The sequence below is a fragment of the Microplitis mediator genome, chromosome 9 (genome assembly GCF_029852145.1).
Source record: "Microplitis mediator isolate UGA2020A chromosome 9, iyMicMedi2.1, whole genome shotgun sequence".
NCBI classification, from domain to species: Eukaryota; Metazoa; Arthropoda; class Insecta; order Hymenoptera; family Braconidae; genus Microplitis; species Microplitis mediator.
In genome coordinates this window covers 5773522-5797686 of record NC_079977.1, presented here as the reverse complement: position 1 = coordinate 5797686, position 24165 = coordinate 5773522, and the positions used below count along the sequence as shown (strand labels likewise).

The 24165-nt window shown below is 29.9% G+C and overlaps 2 protein-coding genes across 3 annotated transcripts; both read left to right on the top strand.

The window, feature by feature from the left end:
* Positions 1-2334: 2334 nt before the first annotated feature.
* Positions 2335-11539, top strand: LOC130674617 (lysosomal alpha-mannosidase-like). Its single transcript, XM_057479996.1, has 10 exons — positions 2335-2497; positions 2588-2690; positions 5426-5507; positions 5586-5771; positions 6849-7054; positions 7937-8073; positions 8202-8335; positions 9149-10805; positions 10931-11080; positions 11158-11539. The coding sequence occupies exons 1-10, from the start codon at positions 2393-2395 to the stop codon at positions 11371-11373; spliced, it is 2976 nt and encodes a 991-aa protein (XP_057335979.1). The 5' UTR covers positions 2335-2392; the 3' UTR covers positions 11374-11539.
* A 1285-nt stretch (positions 11540-12824) lies between these two features.
* On the top strand, positions 12825-22304 carry LOC130674511 (lysosomal alpha-mannosidase-like). 2 transcript variants are annotated; one of them, XM_057479857.1, is made up of 11 exons: positions 12825-13009; positions 13068-13170; positions 14307-14388; positions 14467-14652; positions 15765-15970; positions 16117-16253; positions 16768-16901; positions 17823-19479; positions 19602-19751; positions 19825-20592; positions 22042-22304. In XM_057479857.1, the coding sequence occupies exons 1-10, from the start codon at positions 12893-12895 to the stop codon at positions 20044-20046; spliced, it is 2994 nt and encodes a 997-aa protein (XP_057335840.1). In that variant the 5' UTR covers positions 12825-12892; the 3' UTR covers positions 20047-20592; positions 22042-22304. The 2 variants fall into 2 exon arrangements, with proteins under 2 accessions (XP_057335840.1, XP_057335839.1); XM_057479856.1 differs by lacking the exon at positions 16768-16901 and adding an exon at positions 16443-16579.
* The last annotated feature ends 1861 nt before the right edge of the window (positions 22305-24165 follow it).

The window sequence follows — 24165 nt, the reverse complement described above, 5'->3', positions numbered from 1 at the left end:
CTCTCATACCTCATGCACCGGAGTTTAACGAACATATTAGCAAACTTTTTGGCTTTGTATCATCGAGATATTAAAAATTATTTCGATTACAAACTCAAAAAGTTTTGATAATTATTATTTTCATAATTATTTCCTCAATCACATGACTAACTTATTTTTGTTACTTTTTAATTTAATTTTTCATTATTGTTATTTTTATTCATGTATTATTATTATATTAAAATTGCTTATCATGTTTTAAGTATAATATTAGTTTTTTAAGATAACTGTTTGCGTATGTTATATATATATATTTATATATAACAAATACTTGTTTAAAGCAAGTAATAATAAATAATGAAAAAGCGCGATTTATTTTCGCGTACTATCATTAAAATTATTTTTATAATTACTCTATAAATATATGCTAATTTTTATTTATGAAAAAAAAATGATTTAAATGTAATGATTTCTTTTGTGTTCATTTATTTATCATGTAAATCCATTTCCTTTTTTATACACAGAAAAAAATAAACTTTAAAAATTAGTGTTTGAAATTATAACCCGGAACCCGGGTGTCAATATGGGGAATTTTTTAATTCCAAATAATAAATTTTAAAATACGTGTCGTAAATTTTCTTAGTATCAGTTACGATTTTTAAAGTTCAAATAGTAATTTTTCTTGTATAGACAATAAATTTTCATACTTATCCTATAATTATTCACGTTTTCTTCATAAATGAAAAAATTACTATTTAGAATGATAGTATTTGAATCGTTTATTTGAGAAACCCCATAAGTCAAGAAAAAAAAAATTTTCAGGAAACACAAAAAACATTTTTTTGGAAAAACTTGACATTAAAATAATAAATAAATAATTTAATACAATAATGTCAGCGTCTCTGAAAAAGATTCCAACGAGAAAAATTTAATTTTTTAACTGAAACTACTTAAAAAAATTATTTAAAGTTGATTGACTTATGGGGTTTCTCAACCAAACGGAAAAAAAGTTATAAAATCATTGTTTTTTCAAATGTTTCCACTCAAGTCATTTATTACACTGATGAAATGAAGTATTTAATATGTATTTGAACTCTGAAACTCAGAAATTACAAAAAATTATAATTAATTTAAACATTTTAATTAGTCATATAACAGTCAACAATAAAACAACATTGGAAATTAATTTCCCAAAAAGCGCGAATTTTAAATAAACAAAAAAAAATGATTTCTGTAAAACTAAAACTGCATATGTTTATTTGAGTCATTGACTTATGGGGTTTCTCAATTAAATGAAATTGCTGTCACCCCGTTAATTTTTTTTTTAACGCTGATTTGATGCAAATTTTGATTGATTTCTATGGAGGGACATCCAAAGAACCCAAAAATGCAAAAAACCCAATTTCGTAAAAAATATGACTTTATGGGGTTTCTCAAATAAACGATTCATTTATTGATCACTTTATCATTATATTACTTGTCATTCTCAATTTCTATAGTTCATTTTTTTCCGTGTACGTATTTCAATTGTTAATATACTAACACTAGTGTAATAATTCGCTTCTAGCCCAGCCGAATGAAAAGCTTTACCGGATCGAAGTCGATAGCAAGAAAATTATTTCAGTTTCTAAGTACCCTAGCGGATTTGGAATTACTATAAAATCACAGTGAATTCATTTTCACCGTAAGTTTACTGTGATTTCATAGTGAATTCACAGTCATTTTGTCATTGTGATTTAGTAGTGATTTCACTGTGAGTTTACAGTAATTTTACGGTTGATTTATCGTAGTGTTTCGGAGGTCTCACCGTCTATTTACCACAGGTTTATGCTGATCTGACAGAGATAACACTGTGAGTCCATAATAGATTCACAATAAATTTGTATTAGTTTCACCATGATTTTATTGCAATTCTATGGTGATCTGATAGTGGTAAGAAAGTGAGTTTGAAACGATTTCACAGTAAAATAATGGTGATTTCACCATGATTCCACAGTAAATTTATGGTGATTTAACAGTCGTCAAGTCGTAGTTTTAGAGTGGTATAGTGGTAATTCCTTTTTTTTACCTCGATATTCGAAAATCGAGTTTTCATTAGAACGCGAGGTTGGGAGTCCCCGGAAATCTATTCATATCATTTCCCGTGTGACGTGTGTAAGGCTCTGTTTATATGAAGCTTTCCTTTTTAAAAAAAATTTTATAAGATGTCAAAACTGCATATATGCAATTTATCAGACAACCGAGAGAATTCCAAAACAAAATTCAATTTTCCGTGTAGATGCGCGCGCAGTTTTGGTTTGCGCATTGTAATATCAGCCGAAAAAATTATCTTGCATCGATTTTAATCAGCGATCGTTACTTTTTGGATCTTTCCGACCGGATGATTCAGTAGTATCAGCGTCTTGAGCGAATCATGTTCAAACCAGCTGTATCTGTATTGCTATTATTCTTAAGCATATTAGTATGTTTTGCCGAAATCGAACGTGACTCCTCAGAAAAAAGAACTTGTGGATATGAGGTAAATAATTTTAAATGACTATTATGAAATAATATATATATCTATCTATACATATATATATTGAAATAATAATTGTTAAACTTTTTATAGTCTTGCCCGAAAACAGATCCGAACAAACTAAATGTTCATTTAGTACCACATACACACAGCGATCCTGGATGGTTAAAAACAATCGATCAATATTATTATGGAAGTAAGAAAAACAAAAAATTATGTATTTTATATTTTAAATATTTCACTATACACGGAAAAAAATTAATCGTGAATGCAACATGATGCAGTCTTGGTAAATAAACATGATGAAATCATGTTGCATTCACATGATTTGTCATGTTGCATTCACATGATAGTCATGTTGCGGTAACATGAGAAAATCATGTGGCATTCACATGATTTGTCATGTTGCATTCACATGATAATCATGTTGCGGTAACATGAGAAAATCATGTGGCATTCACATGATTTGTCATGTTTATTTACCAAGAGTGCATCATGTTGCATTCACGATTAATTTTTTTCCGTGTATAGAACAATCTTTTGCAATAATGGTTAGTTTTCAATTATGTTATTATTACAATTATATGATGTTCCGTAAAAGATTAAGGGGGTTGGCACTTTTTTGCACCTGAATAGACGAACAGAGCGGCCCTTAGTACAGCAAATAAAGGCTTTGTTCAAATAGTTTTCGTAAACAAATAAAAATTTTTTAACAATTAAACTACCGACCGCTAGATTACGCGGAAAAAAGTTTACAGTAACAATTAGAATATATTATTGGAATAGTTCCGATATCGTATGGTTATAAGTTTTTTTGAGATATCGATTATACGAACGAAACCCATACAAATTATGGTAACCATTCCCATCTCTATAGTTTTAGTTCCTATAGTATATGAGAATAGTTCCTATATCATTATGGTAATCGTTACCATGGTAACGCATGCATGCTACTATGGTTATCTTTTCTTTACCCATGTGGAAATCTCGAGATCCGACATGGACGTATCGGTCCAATATTCGGTTGTTTCAAGTTAGTCACATTGGCTATACAATAGGTTGGAAACTGGTACACATATTAGGCTAGTATCGGAATGATCTGTTCGCCGAATCTCGGTCTTAAGACCTTAATGATAGTAATCATTATTTTTAATCAACTACCATATGATATAGGAACTATTACCATAATTATAGAAATTATTCTCATAGTTATGGAATCTTTTCCAGACAATATAGGCGACTACCCCATACTTCCGAATAATTATTACTGTAACATTATGGGTTAATATTCCATACACGCACAAGGAATGGTCACCATAATTTTCTCTCCGGGTATAGAATAGTGCATAGAGCCTCAGTATTAATCTTATGGTGAGAGGTTTCATTAGCCAAAGAAAGACAAAATAATCTGCAGACTTGTTCAAAAATTAATTTGGATGAAAAATTCGAAAAAATTTTTCAATATGCAAAATTGTCTTTTTTTTTTAATTTTTTAAATGCTTTTTTAAGAAAATAATTTGTTATAAATAAAAACTGAGCACGACAAAATTTTTTTTTAACTTTAAAAAAATAAACAAAATCGAAGGTGGGTTATAAAAAATTAAAAAAAAAACAAAGTTTTTTTTATCTTACAGGAGAGAGATTTTCTTAATTTAATATTTCATCTGTTTAAATATTATATTAAAAAAATCTGCCTCCAAAATTTATTATTGACAATAAATTACAAGATACAAAAAAAGTTTGTTTTTTGATATTTTAAGACAGACTTTTGTTTTCGTTTATTTTTTTAGAATTTAAAATAAGTTTTGTCGCGTTCGAGCTTTCTTTCGTAACAAATTGTTTTCTTAAAAAACAAATAAAATATTTAAAAAGCAAATTTTTTTTTGTATATTGTTATTAATGGTTAATAATAAATTTTAAAGGAAAAAGATTTTTTTGACATAATATTTGGACAGTTGAAAAATAAACAAATTCATTTAAAACAATTAAAAAAGTTTTTGGAAGCTCTGAATAATTCGGTTGTTCATAAATATGTTGAGGGTTTTATTATGGCAAGAATAGAAAAAGAACTAAAATTTTTTCATTTACAATTTTGTGTTTTTTAATTTTTTTTTACTATTCAGAAAATGGTGAAAAATTGTATATGCTCATTTAAGGTACTTTAGTAGCGTAGCCTTGATGTATATATGTATACATAGATTTATATGTGTACTAAAACTTCCAAAAGTGGAATCAGTTTCAGTGCACTTTCTTCAGTTAATCGATGGTTTTTTAAATATTTAAATTAAGAAAAAAAAAATGCTCAATTAACAATGACCTGAATTTATCAAAAATAGGTGAAAATATTTTTTTCAGAATAGAAAGTATTCTTTGTAGTATCTAATTAAATATCTGTTTACTATCCATAAATTATAAAATGTGAATAATAATCTATTCTAAAAAGTTGATGTTATGTCACCGCTTATAGTCGTCATGGCAACGGTTGCTATAGAGTCTGTTGCCGTAGCAACGGTTACTAAGGAGACTGCTGTCATGTCAACGGTTGTTATGGAGACTGTTGTCATGACAACGGTTGCTATGGAGGTTGCTATCATGGCAACGGTTGCTATGGAGGCTGCTGTCATGGCAACGGTTGCTATGGAGACTGCTGTCATGGCAACGGTTGTAATGGATACTGTTATCATTGCAACGGTTGCTATAGGCATGGTTGGTCATATTAGCAGCTAATATGGACAATAGGCATCCATTATGAATATTTTTAGTAACGACTTTTATAAGGGGAGCGTGCCAGGTAGTTATCCAAACATTACAAGAGGTAAAAAATAATGGGTGCGCGTCAGCACGCAAAAGCCTGCTAGTAATTTAAATGATTAGTAATATATTCTAGTAATGTGTAGTGATAATAAATAAATAACTGAATTTTATTTTAAGGTAAATCCTACATTTTCAAAGCAGGAGTACAGTATATTATTGATGACGTCATTCAAGCTTTAAAACGTGATCCTACTCGGAGGTAAATATCTATTCCCTTATATTAAGTTATAAAACTATTGCTATATTGATCATAAAATTGTTCTTTGTTTATTTTTAGATTTGTTTATGTTGAATCTTCATTTTTTTGGAAGTGGTGGCAGCGTCAAAATGATAAAACCAAAGAAGAAGTTAGATCACTTGTAAATGAAGGTCGTTTAGAAATTATTGGCGGAGGATGGTGTATGAATGATGAAGCCACAACACATTATCAATCAATTATTGATCAAACCACATGGGGATTTAGGTCATTATTTAATTTTTTTCTTTTAAGTCTTTTTATTTACACAGAAAAAAAAATCTGTCTATCGGTTGACCCTGCGGGCCAGCCCCAAAACTTCCCACTGTTTTCGAGCTCCTTGAGCTCGAAAACATTGTTGTGAATGGATTTTCGAGCTCTTCGAGCTCGAAAATACTTTTGTGTGCCATTGTTTTTGAAAAAAACCGATGTTAGCATTTCTTTCTCCCACGATATCTCACGAACGAATTGACCGATTTTGATGGTTGAGGTGGCAATCGGCGTATTTTATTGAGTTCTAGAGCTGAGAAAATTTTGAAATTGTTCGGTTCAGTTGTTTCGAAGATATTCGCAAAAAACCGTTTTTTACCATTTCTTTTGCCCGCGATAACTCTCGAACGAATTATCCGATTGAGATGGCTAAGGCGGCAATCGACGCGTTTTATCAAGTTCTAGAGCTGATTAGATTTTGGAGTTGATCGTATAAGTCGTTTCTGAGAAATCAATAAAAAACCAAAAAAAAAAAATTTTTTTAATTCTTATTCTTTGTATAACTTGTAAACTACATGATCGATTTACCCCAAAATCTAATCAAGACTAAGTTTTGGTGAGCTCTTTCGATCGCCACCAAGTACGTTCAAATCGGTTCATCCGTTTCAAAGATATCGTCGGACAAAAAAAAGTTCACACACACACACACACACACACACACACACACACACACACACACACACACACACACACGGACGTCCATCCGGGAATAGTCAGAATAGTTTCCTAGGACCTCAAAACGTCGACATCTGATGAAAACTCGATTTTCGAAAATCAGACCGAAACCAATAACTTCCCTTTTTTGAAAATTTGCAATTTTCTTAGCGGGAAGTTAAAAATTCTCGACTGAAAGTAAATATCCTTGATTCAAGAAAATTTTTAAACCGACAAATTCTCTTGGCTCAAGAAAATCTTGACTTGGTTTCCGAAAACCTTTGCCTTCCAAAATATTTTTTTGACTCAAGATAACTTTTTTTTCTATAAGTTACTAATTTTAATATTTATTTTTGTTGTTTCTCAAATTATTCGATCTAGACGTTGGGATGATATGCTTGGTGAATGTGCTCGTCCTAAAATCGGTTGGCAAATTGATCCCTTTGGTCATTCTCGAGAACAAGCTTCTCTTTTTGCCCAATTTGGGTTTGATGGAATGTTCTTCGGTCGTTTAGATTGGCAAGACAAAAATAATCGCTTATTAAATAAAACTGCTGAGCTTATTTGGAAAGGGAGCTCAAGTTTAGGTAATTATTAACATAATTCCTCTAGCGGATCCGAATCACCGTAAATTACCGCATTTTATCGTCAATTACTGTATTTTTACAGCGAAATACCGCAATTTACTGCAAATTTGCCATAAAATGCTGTGTTCGCCGTAAATTACCGGAATTTGCCGTAAAATACTGTATTTTTAGGGTAATTATTCTGAGAACCGTAAATTATGGCACTTGACGGTGAAATGCCGCAATGTTACCGCAAATTTGCCATAGAATACTGTAATTTACCGCAAAATATCGCAATTTACCGAAAATACCGTATTTTACGGTAATGTGCGGTAATTCGCCCAAGTGCCATAATAACGGTATTTTACCGGTTTTTCTAGGATTTGAAATGATTACCACCCTGATGGATCTGAATTACGGTAATTACACTAATTTACGGTATTGGGAAGAATTACAGTAAAATACGGTATTTTGCGGTAAATTATGATATTTCATAGTAAACTACGGTATTTGACGGTCATGTGGGATATTTTACGGTAAAGGTACGATTAATTCACCGTGAATTTGCGCAATCCTGCTGTAATTTACCTCAAATTTGCGATAATATTGCGGTATTCCATCGTAAAATACCCTATTTTACCGTAATTATTCCGAATACCGTAAATTACGGCAAAAATGCCGGGATTTGCAGTAAGTTGTCGTATCATACCGCAAATTACCGTAATTAGCCTTGTTCTACAGTAATTTACCGCAAATTACTGTAAAATACGGTAATTTATCATAATTCGGATCCGCTAGGGTAGTAAGAGTTTGACTAATATATTAAATATTACACTGTCTATGAATGAATATTCATCAATAATATAAAGAAACATATTTCATTTACTTACTCTAATATTTCAGGGGATAAAGCCGATTTATTTACGGTAGTTTTGTTCAATGGCTATTTAGCTCCTCCGGGATTTTGTTTTGATATACTGTGTTTAGATGATCCTGTTATCGATGACCCGGAAAGTCCAGAAAATAATGTTGAAGCTAAGGTATTTATTTTATTTATTATTATTAAATGCAAATATATATAACAACATGCATTAATGTATAAAATAAACTATAATATTTCGAATCCCTGAAATTCTTTTAAGTAAATACAATAAAAATCTGTTAACAGATAGCTGCTTTTGTTGATTATTGCCAAGAACAAGCAAAATATTATAATACAAATAATATAATTCTAACAATGGGTGAAGATTTTTCTTACCAGAATGCTAATATGTGGTTTTTAAACATGGACAAACTTATTAGGTAAGAAAAATTTAAGCTAAAAAAACCTGCCACGAAAATACACATCAGTAAGAATTAGCGTCTAATTGATAGACAAAAATTTCTTGTTTCAAGTATCCTGTTGTTTAATAAATGAATATTTTCGACATGCGAACTCTATAGCGCTCTATATATATCTATAGATTCCGAAATCTCAATCTTGAATTTTCTACTCATATCTCAATAACAATACAGTTTTGAAAAAAAAAGTACAATCATATATTTTTTTAAGAAATTTCAAAGCACTACAAAAATTATTCCTTGCACTTGTCCGGATAATTAAATAATTAGAGAAATATTGGTATATTGAACTAACAGAAATATGCCAATTTTCACTATTACAAGAGTTCAAAAAATCTTTGTAGCTCTTAGTTAGACCTTTCTATCACCACTGTCCATCTTACGGTATTATATAAAATTACTAGATATTTATTAGAAAAATTTATTTTTGAAAATTAACATGATTTTATGTTATTTTTTATCAATTTTGCATACTTTAGTTACAAGGTTCGGATAGATATCTTGTGTTAAAGACATAAATACATACAGAAAATTCAATCAGCCGTGTTGCAGAACACGTAGAAATAATTTAATTATAGATCTTTAATGTGTATGCACTTGGAACTTTCATAAATGAGGTGGCCCCTACTTCTACATAAATACCGAAATATTTGCAAAATTCACTCAGACTTTTTTTTGTAACTTTTAAATTTCAGTCAAAAATTGTTGTAACTTTATTTACGACAATAAGTATATATTTATTTGCATAATGTTATTACTTCTATGTACTTTTAGATATACAAAAGAAATGTATGGATCAGCAGTCAACGTATTCTACTCAACACCCTCGTGTTACTTAAAATCCCTTCACGACGCGCAATTGTCCTGGACAACAAAATCAGATGATTTCTTCCCGTACAGTAGCGATCCTCATGCTTTTTGGACCGGCTATTTTACTTCTCGACCAACATTCAAATTTTTCGAACGTATGGGCAACAATTTCCTTCAGGTCGCCAAGCAATTGTCAGTCTCTTCAAAACTAATGGACAGCCAAGATTTGATTCATTTCAAAGAAGCAGTGGGTGTCGTGCAGCATCACGATGCCATAACAGGAACAGAAAAACAACACGTCGATGACGACTACGATAGACGTTTGTATGACGGTTTTATGCATGGCGCGAATATCGTGTCCGATGCTCTGTCAAAAATGTTAAAAAAAGATCCTCAAGCTCCGGAAATTGAATTCAAATCATGTTTACTATTGAACATTAGTTCCTGCGTCTTTAGTGAAACATCAGGAAACTTTGTCCTTACATTATACAATCCAACAAGTCAACCCATGTCAACATACGTCCGAGTACCCGTCAATGGAAACAATTATAATGTGAAAGCTCACACTGGTGATGAAATAGTAACACAATTATTACCAATTCCAGAATTTGTACGTCAAATACCGGGAAGAATAAGCAGTGCCACAAACGAATTAGTATTTCGTGCTATTGATATCCCGGCTTTGGGTCATCAATCGTTCTATATAACGGAATCACCGAATACAGTTGGAGAAATTAGTCCAGCATCAGTATCATCAATTAGTAATGATTTATACAGCGTCAGTGTAAACGAACTCGGTAATGTTGTTATAAAATGGAACAATATAAATTTACATGTTACCCAATCATTCCATTATTACGAGGGCATGGAAGGAGATAATGCTGACTTTGAGCATCGCGCATCGGGAGCTTATATTTTCCGTCCAAAAGAATCAAAACTCCTTAATTTCCGATACTTAGGAAATCATAGATATTATACTGGACCTGTAGTCAATGAGCTGCATTTAACAATCAACGATTTCATAAGTCAGATAGTACGTGTTTATAATTTAGAAAATAAAATTGATTTTGAATGGGTAGTAGGTCCTATTCCTATTGATGATAATGTTGGAAAAGAAGTAATCACTAAATATACAAGTAATCTTGATTCAGAAAAAATATTTTATACTGACAGCAATGGTCGACAAATGATGAAACGTGTGAGAAATTATCGTCCTACTTGGGATGTTAGCTTAGAAGAACCAATTGCTGGTAACTATTATCCAGTTACTACTAAAATTTATTTGGAAGATGTGGAACAAAAAATACGAATGAGTATTTTGAATGATCGGGCTCAAGGAGGTACCAGTATGATTGATGGTGAATTGGAAGTAATGTTACATCGAAGGTTACTACATGACGATGGTTTTGGAGTCGGCGAGGCTCTAAATGAAACAGCTTTTGGTTATGGACTCGTTGCCAAAGGCACCCATTCGCTTCTTGCCAACAGTCTTGAAGATTTAGCAACAGTTGCGTTGGCTGAAAAATCAGAAGCTATTGCTTTGGCATTAAGACCCTGGTATTTGTTTTCTCCCCTCGTGAATGTATCGTTTGATCAATGGAATAATTATTACTCTATGCAGGTGAGCCACAAATTAATTTCTTCTTCAAACACTTTTGACCTCAATTTGGAAAATAAATTTTAATAAAAAATTGAAAAAATTATTTTTTATATTCATTCCGATACAAATTTCTATTTATTTAATAGGGAAGCAGCTTGCTGAATGAGATACCAAAAAATCTTCAAATTCTAACACTTGAACCATGGAAAGATAATACAATTTTATTGAGACTTGAACATTTGTTTGAAAAAAATGAAGCTGGAGCTTTATCACAGAGCGTTACTATTGATCTTGCGGTTGGTTAAATAATTTTATTGTTTAATTTTTTATTTATTTATGTATTCATTTATTAAAATAATTGTTTTGTGTTTAGGATCTTTTTGCCAACCTTGGAATAGTTTCTGTAAAAGAAACCAGCCTTGGTGGAAATCAACCAATTGAAGAAGTAAATCGATTGCAGTGGCAATCAAATGAAGTTGATGATCAATCAAACGATTCTAATCCTGTAGTTGAATCAGAAGATGGCGGTTTTGAAGTTACTTTAAACGCCACGGAAATACGTACTTTTATTTTGTATGTTAAATACTAATCAGATAAATGAACATAAATTTATACACTGATGAAATTTAATAAAATACTAATGATACGAAGTATCACAATATTTTGCCCACTAAAAATATGAAGATTCATTGTAATAAAAATAATTGAAAATACATAATTGTTAAAACTGATAAAATAATAAAAGCTCAAACAAATGTCTCTGTATATATTTTGACAACAATTACCTATTAAACGGATATCTTCTTTACAGCAAGCACTTTAATGGACATATAATCATCGTAAACTGCTTAAGGGGGAAAGGGGTCTGACATACAAAAAAAGAGGATATTTTTGTAATTTTTTTTTCAGAGTGTGTTCTTTATTAAAATTCTTAAAATTTGTGACATTATTAAGCATCATTTCAAGAATATTCTGCTAAATTTTCATAAGAAAATATTGAAAAATAAGCCAGTGGTAGTGGGGAGAGACGAGTCACCTTAAAAAAAATTCTCCATGCGATAGGCAGGATAACTCATGACTGCTTCATCTGAAATCAAAAGGCCAAAAAGATTTCTTTAGTACATAAGTTTATCTTGGATTTGAACGAAGGAATAAACAAAATATTCATTTTTGAATTTTTGGTAAAGGTGCAATCAAAAAATTCTGATTTGTACCAAAAATTGCTCCTTTTGTTTAATTAAAAAATAAGTAGTTATTGAAAAAAGAAAATCCTTCGTTCAAATCCAAGATAAACTTATGTACTAAAGAAATCTTTTTGGTTTTTTGATTTCAGATGAAGCAGTCATGAGTTATCCTGCCTACCGCATGGAGACTTTTTTTTAAGGTGACTCGTCTCTCCCCACTACCACTGGCTTATTTTTCAAAATTTTTTTATCAAAATTTAGCAGAATATTCTTGAAATGATGCTCAATAATGTCACTAATTTTAAAAATTTTTAAAAAGAAGACGCTTTGAAAAAAAAAATCACAAAAATATGCTCTTTTTGTTATGTCACAGTCCCCTTTCCCCCCTTAACCAACTAAACAATCTTATCAACTTTTAATAAAATTCTTAAATTCTTATTTGCGACTAATTTTTTTTTTTTTATTTTCCATGAGGGTAAAAAAATTAACGCTACTGTACAACAATGAAGTTTTTTTTTCTTTTAATTATAATTTAATAATAAACAAAAATAAAATATTTTGAAAGACTTCTATCAGAATGTTTTAAAAATCAAATTTTAATAAAAATAAAAAAAACTAAGAAATAATAAATATTGTTTAAAAAAAACCTAAATTCCGATTATTGTAAAAAATCATTATAAATTGAGTTTTTTTCATTTATTAATACATTTTTTTAATCTCTTTATCGGTCATTAATACACGCTACAGTCGAAGATTATAGATTTTTATTATTGTGTGCGTATACATTTTTACTAACATGGACATAAAATAAACATAGTATTAGTAAGCGTATATAAGTTCAAAAGGCTGTTATTATCTCATTAGTGTTTATGCTAACGCTCACGAAAGAATTCCCTTCAGTAATACAAGCGTCCTGAGCGAATCATGTTCAAACGCGTTTTATCTATACTATTATTATTATTATGCTCATTTTTATGTTTTGCCGGAATTGTACGTGACTTTTCAGAAGAAAAAACTTCAAGAAAAACTTGTGGATATGAGGTAAATATTTTTGTAAAATATTGTTAAATAATAGTAATAATTGTTGAATTTTTTCTAGTCATGCCCAAAAATAGATCCGAAAAAATTAAATGTTCATTTAGTACCACATACACATGACGATGTTGGCTGGTTAAAAACAGTAGATCAATATTATTATGGAAGTAAGGATCATAAAAATTAATTTTTTTTTAAATTTAAGTATTTCATTGTGCGAAATTTTTTTTTGGATGATAAACAATTTTTAATTATATTAGGACCTCGTTATAAGTCTATTAGTTTCTCTCTCAAACTATCGCGATACCTGGTTTATAAAAAAGACAGAGTGATAGTCTTATAACGAGGTCCAACTGTATTTTGTTATAAGAAATTTATGACTTTTATGTAAAAAATGAACTCTCGATGACCACACTTCCGGTACGAATCATAAAGGTCACAATCTATAAGACCCCGGCGTCTTTGATCAGCTGTAAAAATCAATCTACTATATATAATATATAAGAAATATTATTTAAATATTTCGATAAAACTTAGAATCCATTTTTATGATAAATTTTTCTTTTGAATCACAAAAAAAAGTTGTGACAAAAAAATGGGAAAAATGATTGTTGTATAAAAATTTAAAAACTTTTTTGATTTTTAATAATTTCTACTAAATCTTGAGACAAATTAATTGAAAGTAAATGTACTTTGACATAGAATTGATGGAAAAATTTGATATTTTAAAAAGTATATTTATTTTAATAAGAAAAATTCAAAAAAATTTTTTTTTTCCAAGTTTACAGTTTATCAAAAAAAGTTTGATTGGTTTTTGGTAATTATCTTTGTAAATATTGAATTATTTGAAAAATTGTAAGAAACCTTTTTTGTAGGGCTTTAAATTTTCTACAAAAAAGGTATCATGTACTTTTTTCGAAAACTGAATAGCTATGAAGATATATTAAGATTAAGATTCTGAAACATGGAAATTTGGAGCCGGAAATTGACTGTTTTTGATTCCGAGTGAACGCTAAATGTTACTGATCTTTTACATTTTTAATGATATATATAGAAGTCTAAAAAATCTTTGTTGCTATAAGATAGTCAAAATATTGAAAGAGTAAACAATAACAAACCACTAGTTATATTAATTTTTAATTGTGATTATCAGAAGTCTACGCGCACTTCAATTAAATTTATAATTAATTATCTGGACGAAAAGTCATTAATTAATTTCCCAACGATAAATTAAATGTATAAATAATAAAAAATAATTATCATACACAGTTATAATAAATGAATAATTAAATTTAATTTAAAGGTAGATCCTTAACTCAAAAAGCAGGAGTGCAGTATATAATTGATACTGTCATTGAAGCTTTGAGACATGATCCTGCTCGGAAGTAAATATCTATTCCCTCATATTAAGTTATAGAACTATTGCTTTATTGATCATAAAATTGATTTTTGTTTATTTTTAGATTTATTTATGTTGAGACGGCATTTTTGTGGAAATGGTGGCAACGTCAAGATGATAAAATCAAAGAAGAAGTTAGATCATTTATAAATGAAGGTCGTTTAGAAATTATTGGAGGAGCATGGAGTATGAATGACGAAGCCACGACGCATTATCATTCAATTATTGATCAATCTACTTGGGGATTTCGGTATTTATTTGATGATTTTTCTTTTTTGGTATCTTTTTATTTACAAGTCATCCGATCGAAAAATTTTATCTGTTTTGGATCAACTAAAAATTTTAAATTACTTTTATTCAATTTTACTTTTGATTTGTATTCAATTAACTTGTGAAATTTGATCAAGTTTGGCCCGTATTATTTCTTGTTTTGACGATTTTTAGACTTGTTTTCCAGAATTTCTAGTCTGGTTTTGGTTGCCTGTAGATCAAAATCAGAATTTTTTATCAAAATATTTTGGCTTCTTTGGTTTTTATCCAGACCATAATCAGACTTTTGCACACCTCGGACGTGATAGCGGGAGATGTTGTGCTCCATAATGGACTCGTTGTGAAAACCGGATTTTTCTATCTATTATTTTTGGTCTGTTTTTGATCTTCGTTAGATCAAAAGCAGCTTACAATTTTTGTAAAAATTCAAAGACAGATCAATTAGTTGAAAAGGAGACGAATTAGTCTAAACACAGTCGAGACGAAAATCGGACCAAATCTTATCATTAAAACCAAGTGTGTTACAAGTGTATTATTTTAACACATATTAGATGTGTTCTATGTTTAAGGCCATCAGCGAAACTATAGTTTTTTGTAGTAATTTGAAACACGTTTCACGGTGTATTAAATATCTATAGATTGCTTATGGCGTTTCAATGTTAATTGACAAGTGTGTTAATTTTGACTACACACTTGGTTTTAGACTATAGTTTAACTAAACTGTATTTAAACTAGGTGACCTGTCTTTAAATTCTTATAGAAATTTTAAGATGTTTTTAATCTAAAGACGATCAGAAACAGTTTAAAAACAATAGACAGAAAAAGTCTGATTTTGGTCTGGACAAAAACGAAAGGAGGCAAAATATTTTGAGAAAAAAGTCTGATTTTGGTCTAAAGGCAACCAAACTAAAAATTATTGAAAACAAGTCTGAAAATAATCTAAATAACGAACAGTAATTAATTACAACTGATAAGTAAAATTGAATATACGTAACTTAGAATTTTTAGTTGATTTAAAACAGATCAAATTTTTCGCCCCTAGTTGCTATTAATTATTTAATTTTTTTTTTACTTGTAAAATTATTTCTTTAGACGTTTGAATGATACATTCGGTGAATGTGCTCGTCCTAAAATTGGTTGGCAAATTGATCCCTTTGGTCATTCTCGAGAACAAGCTTCTCTATTTGCCCAATTTGGGTTCGACGGAATGTTCTTCGGTCGTTTGGATTATCAAGATAAAGCTAAACGTTTGAAAGATAAAACTGCTGAGTTCCTTTGGAAAGCTAGCTCGAGTTTAGGTAATCATTAACATAATTTTTTACTCATTATTACTAAAAGTGACTAATGTATTAAATGTTACGCTATCTGTAACTAAATATATAATAAGTAGTTTACAAAAGAAATGTTATCTAATATTTATTATTTACTTAATCATATAATTTAGGGGAAAAGGCTAGTTTGTTTTCGATAGCTTTGTTCAATAATTATTCACCTCCTCCGGGATTTTGTTTTGATGTACTTTGTTCAGACGATCCACTTATCGATGACCCGGAAAGTCCAGATAATAACATTGAAGTTAAGGTATTTATTTTATTTATTATTATTCAATTGAAATCAATGTAACTATACATCAGTATGTAAATGAACTCGTTTTTTGAATCTCTGAGTGTTTGAAATTGATACAAAAAAAAAAGTTTTGTACAAACAACGAAATTTACGGATTAAAAAATAAATAAATTTGAATACTGAAATTTTTTTTCTTTTTAACAGATAAAAGAATTTTATGACTATACGATAAACTATCAAGCTAAACATTATCAAACAAATAACATCATTCTTACAATGGGTGGTGATTTTACTTATCAACAATCGGAAATGTACTTCATGAATCTGGACAAATTGATAAGGTACGCGAGATAATATTATTTATATACATCATTACAACTCGATCAAGGCGGTAGAGAAGGGGGTGGGGGGAGAGATCGAATGATAATTTATGACAAATTTGTGAGATTCGAAAAACGAGATTATTGAGTTGACCTGATTTTTGATGAAAGTATAATTAAAATTGTTAAAAAAAAAAATCTATTAACAGGTAGCTTTATTTTTGGCTTATTGCCAAATACAAGCGAAATCTTATAATACAAATAATATAATTCTAACAATGGGTGAAGACTTTAATTACCAAAATGCAAATATGTGGTTTTTAAATTTGGACAAACTTATTAGGTAAGAAAAAATTTTTAAATAGAAAAAAGGCCATTCGGCATCCGAAATGGAAGTAGATTTCTATATATATATATAATTTAATAATCACCCATCAAAAATTTTCAAAGATATAAACAATGACATTGTCACCATAACACATGAGTCAATTATGTGATTTTGAACCCTTACTAAAAGTGGAACAATTATCGTAAAACAAAAAATAAAAAAAGGAAAATATAGCTTTTTCTATCGGCTATCAAGTTCTTTTTACACAGTAAAGATAGATATACCCGTTAAAAAGTTATTTACGAAAAAAGCCGAAAAATCAGGATTTTTCGTTATTTTTGGAATTTCAAATGTCCACCATTTCTAAACTAGTTGACCGATTTTGCTCATCTCCGAACTTAAACGTGATAATCGTTCATAGAATAGGTGTGCCAAGTTTTATTAAGATCCGTTAAAAATTGTGACCGCTATCGTCGCAATAAGGCGCGTTATATTACATATATATAAACTTTTGAACCAATGGTATTTTTGGAACCTACTCGATGAATTTTGATAGATTATGGCAAAATTCTTTGAAAATTCCACCATGAGGACAAATGCAAATAATAGATTTCTATGAAATCTACTAAAAAAGCGGCCACTAAAATAAACCCGGGTTAAAAAAATTTGCCTGTTTTAAATCAAAAAAGCCTGATGAAGCAATAATAAATTGCGAAACGTTGCAAATAATAATTCGTTAATTTACACCAGTTTTTGGTCCTATATCCTCTGCTATTAATTTATTAAAATCATTTCTAAATATAATTATTTGAATTTTCAACTCAAACTGATAATTTTTAAATTTCCGGGGGAAAATCTTGAGCTTCATTTGTAAAAATAAGTATACTTTTCTAAAATATATATGTACATTATATCATTATTTTTATGTACTTATAGATATACGAATAAAATGTATGGATCAACAGTCAACGTATTCTACTCAACACCTTCGTGTTACATAAAATCCCTCAATGACGCGCAAATGTCCTGGACAACGAAATCAGATGATTTCTTCCCGTACAGTAGCGATCCTCATGCTTTTTGGACCGGCTATTTTACCTCTCGACCAACATTGAAATTTTTCGAGCGAATGGGCAACAATTTCCTTCAGGTCGCCAAGCAATTGTCAGTCTCGTCAAAACTAATGGACAGCCAAGGTTTGATTCATTTCAAAGAAGCGATGGGTGTCATGCAGCATCACGATGCCGTAACAGGAACAGAAAAACAACACGTAGCTGAAGACTACGCGAGACTTTTGTATGCCAGTTTTATGCATGGCACAAATATCGTGTCCAATGCTCTGTCAAAAATGGTAAAAAAAGATCCTCAAGCTCCGGAAATTGAATTCAAATCATGTTTACTATTGAACATTAGTTCCTGCGTCTTTAGTGAAACATCAGGAAACTTTGTCCTTACGTTATACAATCCAACAAGTCAACCCATGTCAACATACGTCCGAATACCCGTCAATGGAAACGCTTATAATGTGAAAGATTACACTAGCAAAGAAATAGTAACACAATTACTACCAATTCCGCAATTCGTACGTCGTACACCGGGAAGAATAAGCAATTCAACAAGAGAATTAGTATTTCGTGCTATTGATATCCCGGCTTTGGGTCATCAATCGTTCTATATTACGGAATCACAGAATACAGTTGAAGAAATTAGTCCAGCATCGGTATCATCAATTGGCAACGATTTAAACGACGTCAGTGTTAATGAACTCGGTAATGTTGTTATAAAATGGAAAAATATCAATTTACAAGTTACCCAATCATTCCATTATTACGAAGGTATGAAAGGAAATAATACTGCCTTTGTTTATCGCGCATCAGGAGCTTATATTTTCCGTCCAAACGAATCAAGTATTCATAATTTTTCATACTCAGGAAATCACAAATTTTACACGGGGCCTGTAGTCAATGAGTTGCATTTAACAATTAACAATTACGTAAGTCAAATAGTTCGTGTTTATAATTCAGAAAATAAAATTGATTTTGAATGGGTAGTAGGGCCTATTCCTATTGACGATGCTGTCGGAAGAGAAGTAATTACTAAGTATACAAGTAATCTTAGTTCGGAAAAAACATTTTATACAGACAGTAATGGCAGAGAAATGCTAAAACGTGTAAGAAATTATCGACCTTCTTGGAATGTCAGTTTAGAAGAACTAATCGCTGGTAACTATTACCCAGTTACTGCTAAAATTTATCTGGAAGATGTGAAACAAAAAATACGAATGAGTATTTTGAATGATCGGGCTCAAGGAGGTACCAGTATGATTGATGGTGAATTGGAAGTAATGTTACATCGAAGGTTACTAAATGACGACGCTTTTGGAGTCGGCGAAGCTCTAAATGAAACAGCTTTTGGTTATGGACTCGTTGCCAAAGGCACCCATTCGCTTCTTGCCAGCAGTCTTGAAGATTTAGCAACAGTTGCGTTGGCTGAAAAATCAGAAGCTATTGCTTTGGCATTAAGACCCTGGTATTTGTTTTCTCCCCTCGCGAATGTATCGTTTGATCAATGGAATAATTATTACTCTATGCAGGTGAGCCACAAATTAATTTCTTCTTCAAACACTTTTGACCTCAATTTGGAAAATAAATTTTAACAAAAAATTGAAAAAATTTTTTATATTCATTCCGATACAAATTTCTATTTATTTAATAGGGAAGCAGCTTGAGGAATAAGATACCAAAAAATCTTCAAATTCTAACACTTGAACCATGGAAAGATAATACAATTTTATTGAGACTTGAACATTTGTTTGAAAAAAATGAAGCAGGAGCTTTATCACAGAGCGTTACTATTAATCTTGCGGTTTGTTAAATAATTTTATTGTTTATTTTTTTATTTATTTATTCATTTATTGAAATAATTGTTCTGTGTTTAGGATCTTTTTGCAAACTTTGAAATAGTTTCGGTAAAAGAAACTAGTCTTGGTGGAAATCAATGGATCGAAGAAATGAATCGACTGCAGTGGCAATCAGAATCAAATGAAGTTGATGATCAACCATACGATTTTACTCGGGTAGTTAAATTGGAAGATGGCGCCTTTGAAGTTACTTTGAATGCCATGGAAATACGTACTTTTATTATCTACGTTAAGAACTGATCAGAAAAACAAACATAAATTTACACGCTGATAAAATTGGATAAAAAAATGAATATTAATGTTACGAAATAATATTTTTTCTAGAAAAAATTTCTTATAGAAAAATAAATTTCTTATGGAAAAAAAATACTAAATCTGTGTTCAATTTATTCAAAAAAATTTATCATCGTTATTTTTTCAATATATGATTACATATGTGCAATAAATTATTAAAAATTATTACATCGTTAGCCTTGATTAATAAAAAATGAATTTGATGAGTTATTTATTGAATAATAAGCGTCTAATTAATCAACCAGTATTTAAATTAACGAAAACAGGAAAAATGAATATAATTAAATTAAACCGGAAATCAATTGTGCACGGCTAAGATCAAGGTATAAATACCCTCACTGTTAGATGTATCATCAGTAAAGACAAATCCAACGTAACTGTTGTATCCAGCGCAATAAAATAATTAAAATGTCAAAGCTTATTATTTTACTTTCATTGATGGCATTGTTGGCTATCGGAGTCGAAAGTGCTTGCATAGCACATGGAGGAGATGTAAGTTTTTAGAAATTTGATTATCAATCACTCTTTTATTTATCATACACTGAGAAAAATTTATGGTAACAATTACAATATATTATGGGAATGGTTCTCATAATGCATGGTAACCAGTTTTTTTGAAATGTTAATTATAGGAACGGCACCCATATATATTATAGTGATCATTACTATAATATTATAGTAACCGTTACCATTGCATTATGGTAATTCTTTCACATACGATATGGGAACTGTTACCATAATGATGGAGATTGTTCCCATAGTTATGGGAACTTTTCCCAGAAAGTATGGGCCTATATCCCATAATTCCAAGTAATCATTACCATAACGGTATGGGATGATATTTCATAAACGTACTAGGAACGGTTACCATAAATGTCTCTTCATGTATTAAGTCCCGTGATAAAATGGGTTAGATCTACGTAGAGCTACTCAGGTCTACGCAAACACTTATTTTTTATATATCATTAGATCTACGTAGATTTATTCAGATCTATGTAGATCTACGTAGATCTGCTTACATCTAATGTAGCTGATATACATCGATCTACGTATGTCAGCTTCATTAGATTCATACGCGTGTAAAAAATTTTGTATTCATAATGAATTTAGATCTAAATTTCATCTCGAAACTCAGATTCTGACACAAGTATGACTTTCATAATTAATTTGTATCAATAACTTAATACAAGTGATCTGAAGTTCATTCACTAAATTAATTTTACAATCGAAACTGATTTACGTAAATTAAGTACTTGATAGAAACAGTTTATTGGTAATTTCTGAATCGGTAAATTTGACAAAAGATTCAATTTAGAAAAAACTCAGGCAAGTTTCTATCGAAGTCATCCCAAGTTCAATTCAAAGACATAATAAATTAATTTTATAATTGATACAAATTTACTAGACGAAAAGTTGGAGTAAATTCATGATGAAAATCATATTTGTGTTACGATCTGAGTTGATACACGGGTATCGAAACTTGTAGATCTATATAAATCTCCGAGTCTTTGTAGATCTAATAAGAAGATCTATGCAGATCTACACAGATCTATGCAGATATATATTCAGGACTATCCCGGGTCTATTCAGGCTCACTTCACCTTACTTTCTTTTAAAGTTATCGATTTGCTGACGGTTTTCCGATAAAATCTCGACTTTTTCGTCTTAATTTCGACTTGATTTTGACTTTTTCGTCTTAACTGGCTTACTTAGTCACGATTCAAGTCTAAGCCAATGCGAAAACTCAATGTATTTCATATCTTCATAAAAAAAAGTCGAGTTTGTCTTGTGAGAAACGGCTCTAAATTTCGACTTGGTAAACCCCGTCTAAATCAAGTTTTATTTTTGACCCAGGATGTGGATCTATATAAATTTACGGATATATCGATCATCGACAAATATTATTATCATTATTAATATAATATCTTATGTGTATTACAGTGTTCCGCAGGAGGTAGTTGCTGTCGTCCGTATCATTGCAGAGCAAATTATTTTAACCGTCTTGAATGTGGAATGACAGTATCCAAAGGTGGTAGTGATGACTGGTGATCAGCTTCAGATTAATTTTTCTTGATTATAATTATAATTACAATGATGATAATAATTTTTTTCGACATTAAATAATTAACCAAATTTAAAGTATCTATAAATTTTACGATTAAAAATATTGTTATTTCACTCAATAAAATCGATTAAACAATTTATCCTTAGAAAGTATATTTATTTGAGTGAATATTTGATGGCTGGTTCAAAAGGCGATGTATGAATAGTAGGGTGGGCCAAAAAAAAGAACTAATTTTTTTTTCTTTAGTTACTGTGAAAATATTGTTAAAGATGATGAAAAAAAAAATCTGGTAAAGTTTGAGCTCTTAATATTAATATTAAGAGTGGGCGATTCGTGGTTTTTGATTTCCCATTTAAATAACATGAAAAAAAACAAATTTTAAGTTTGGAATTTTATATTTCGTAAATGGCTCATTGTACGGATAAGGCAGGTACTTATGTTTGTAGGGAATTAAACGCTCTACAAAAAAAGTCTCTTATCATTTTTTGATAAATCCATCTGTTCAAAAGTTATTGGAGCTTGAACTAAAATATATAGTTAATTTCGAGATCTTTTTACTTTTCCGACGAAACTATCAGACTTATCACAAAATATCACGTGATCTTTTTTGTAGACAATTTTATTTCCTACAAATTAACTTCTCTATATCGATCTTTTCTCCCAAGAAATTTTTTCTCTTGGCTTGAGCTACTTTTGTTTCCTTTGTCGGAGCATACGAAAATACTTGCGTGAAAAGTATAGCACTTGTTCCGAGAAATTTTATTCTTTTTTAAACAAAAAATTACAATATTGATACAAAAAAATTTTGTATCTTGCTTCAAAAAATACCTCTTACTTTAAGTAATATAAACTCTTGAAACAAATAAAATTTTTTGATTTAAGCGTAAAAATATGTTGACATGAGAAAAAAAATTTTGATTCAAGATAAAAATTTGAAGATAATTGTTTACTTGGTGCAAGTAAATTTTTATTTTCCGAATCGATAAAAAAAATGTCTCGAATTAAGAATATTTTCCTTGATTCAAGTTAACTGTTTTTTCTATGAAGCGAATAATATTTATTGAAAGTAATTTTGCAACATCTATTAGGATTTCAATTAGATAAAATGATTAGTCACTGAAATAATAAATGATTTCTGTTATTTTTCTTATTCTCAAGTAGTGACTATTATCTATTGTTACCATTACTTATCCATAAATATTGTAACGAATGTAAAACTGATCTTTAAAATATTTGAATAGTTAGAAAACAAATGCCTTCTTCTCTTGTTTTCGACTTGTTTTTGATTCGCGACCCGAGAGTCAGTCTTATATTGATAACTAAACAGCACACATCTGTATTCAATAAACTATATCTCATTTGCTTTTCATTTACTGATATGATATAAAATATAAGTTACCAGTTACTAAAATATATACATCAATTGATTCATGTTTAGGCCCATTCTAATAATATATATTATAAGTTATTAGAAAAAATGCATATACACGGAAAAAAAACAGTAATCATCCCTGATTAAAAAAAGCGATTTAAAACGATTTGCAATATTAAATGCCCATAAGAAGAGGGATTCAAAAGTATTCAAGGTATTCAAAAGCATTAAAAAGTATTTAAAATTTTTTATTTCGAATCGTTTTAAATCGCTTTTTTTAATCAGGGATTGCTGTACAGAACAGTATATTCTAGTGAATATAAGAAATATGAATGATATTGAAGTTAACCGAAGTCTAATAATTTTTTGACTTCTTTTAAGCAATGAATTATTTTTAAAAAAATATTTGAAAAAATTGCACTTGTAGTTTTTTAAATTTTCTAAATGCGCATATTTTTAGTTTTTGTTTTTTTGTAATTTATTTGTTGAATAAAAATTCTGAAAATTACTAATTGTCTACTAACTTATGATACTGGTTAGCCGACGTCTCTTAAATTTTGAATTTTTAAAAAATCCATAAATTATAAAAAAAAAATATTTAAAAAATTTTCACTTTTAGTTTTTTTAA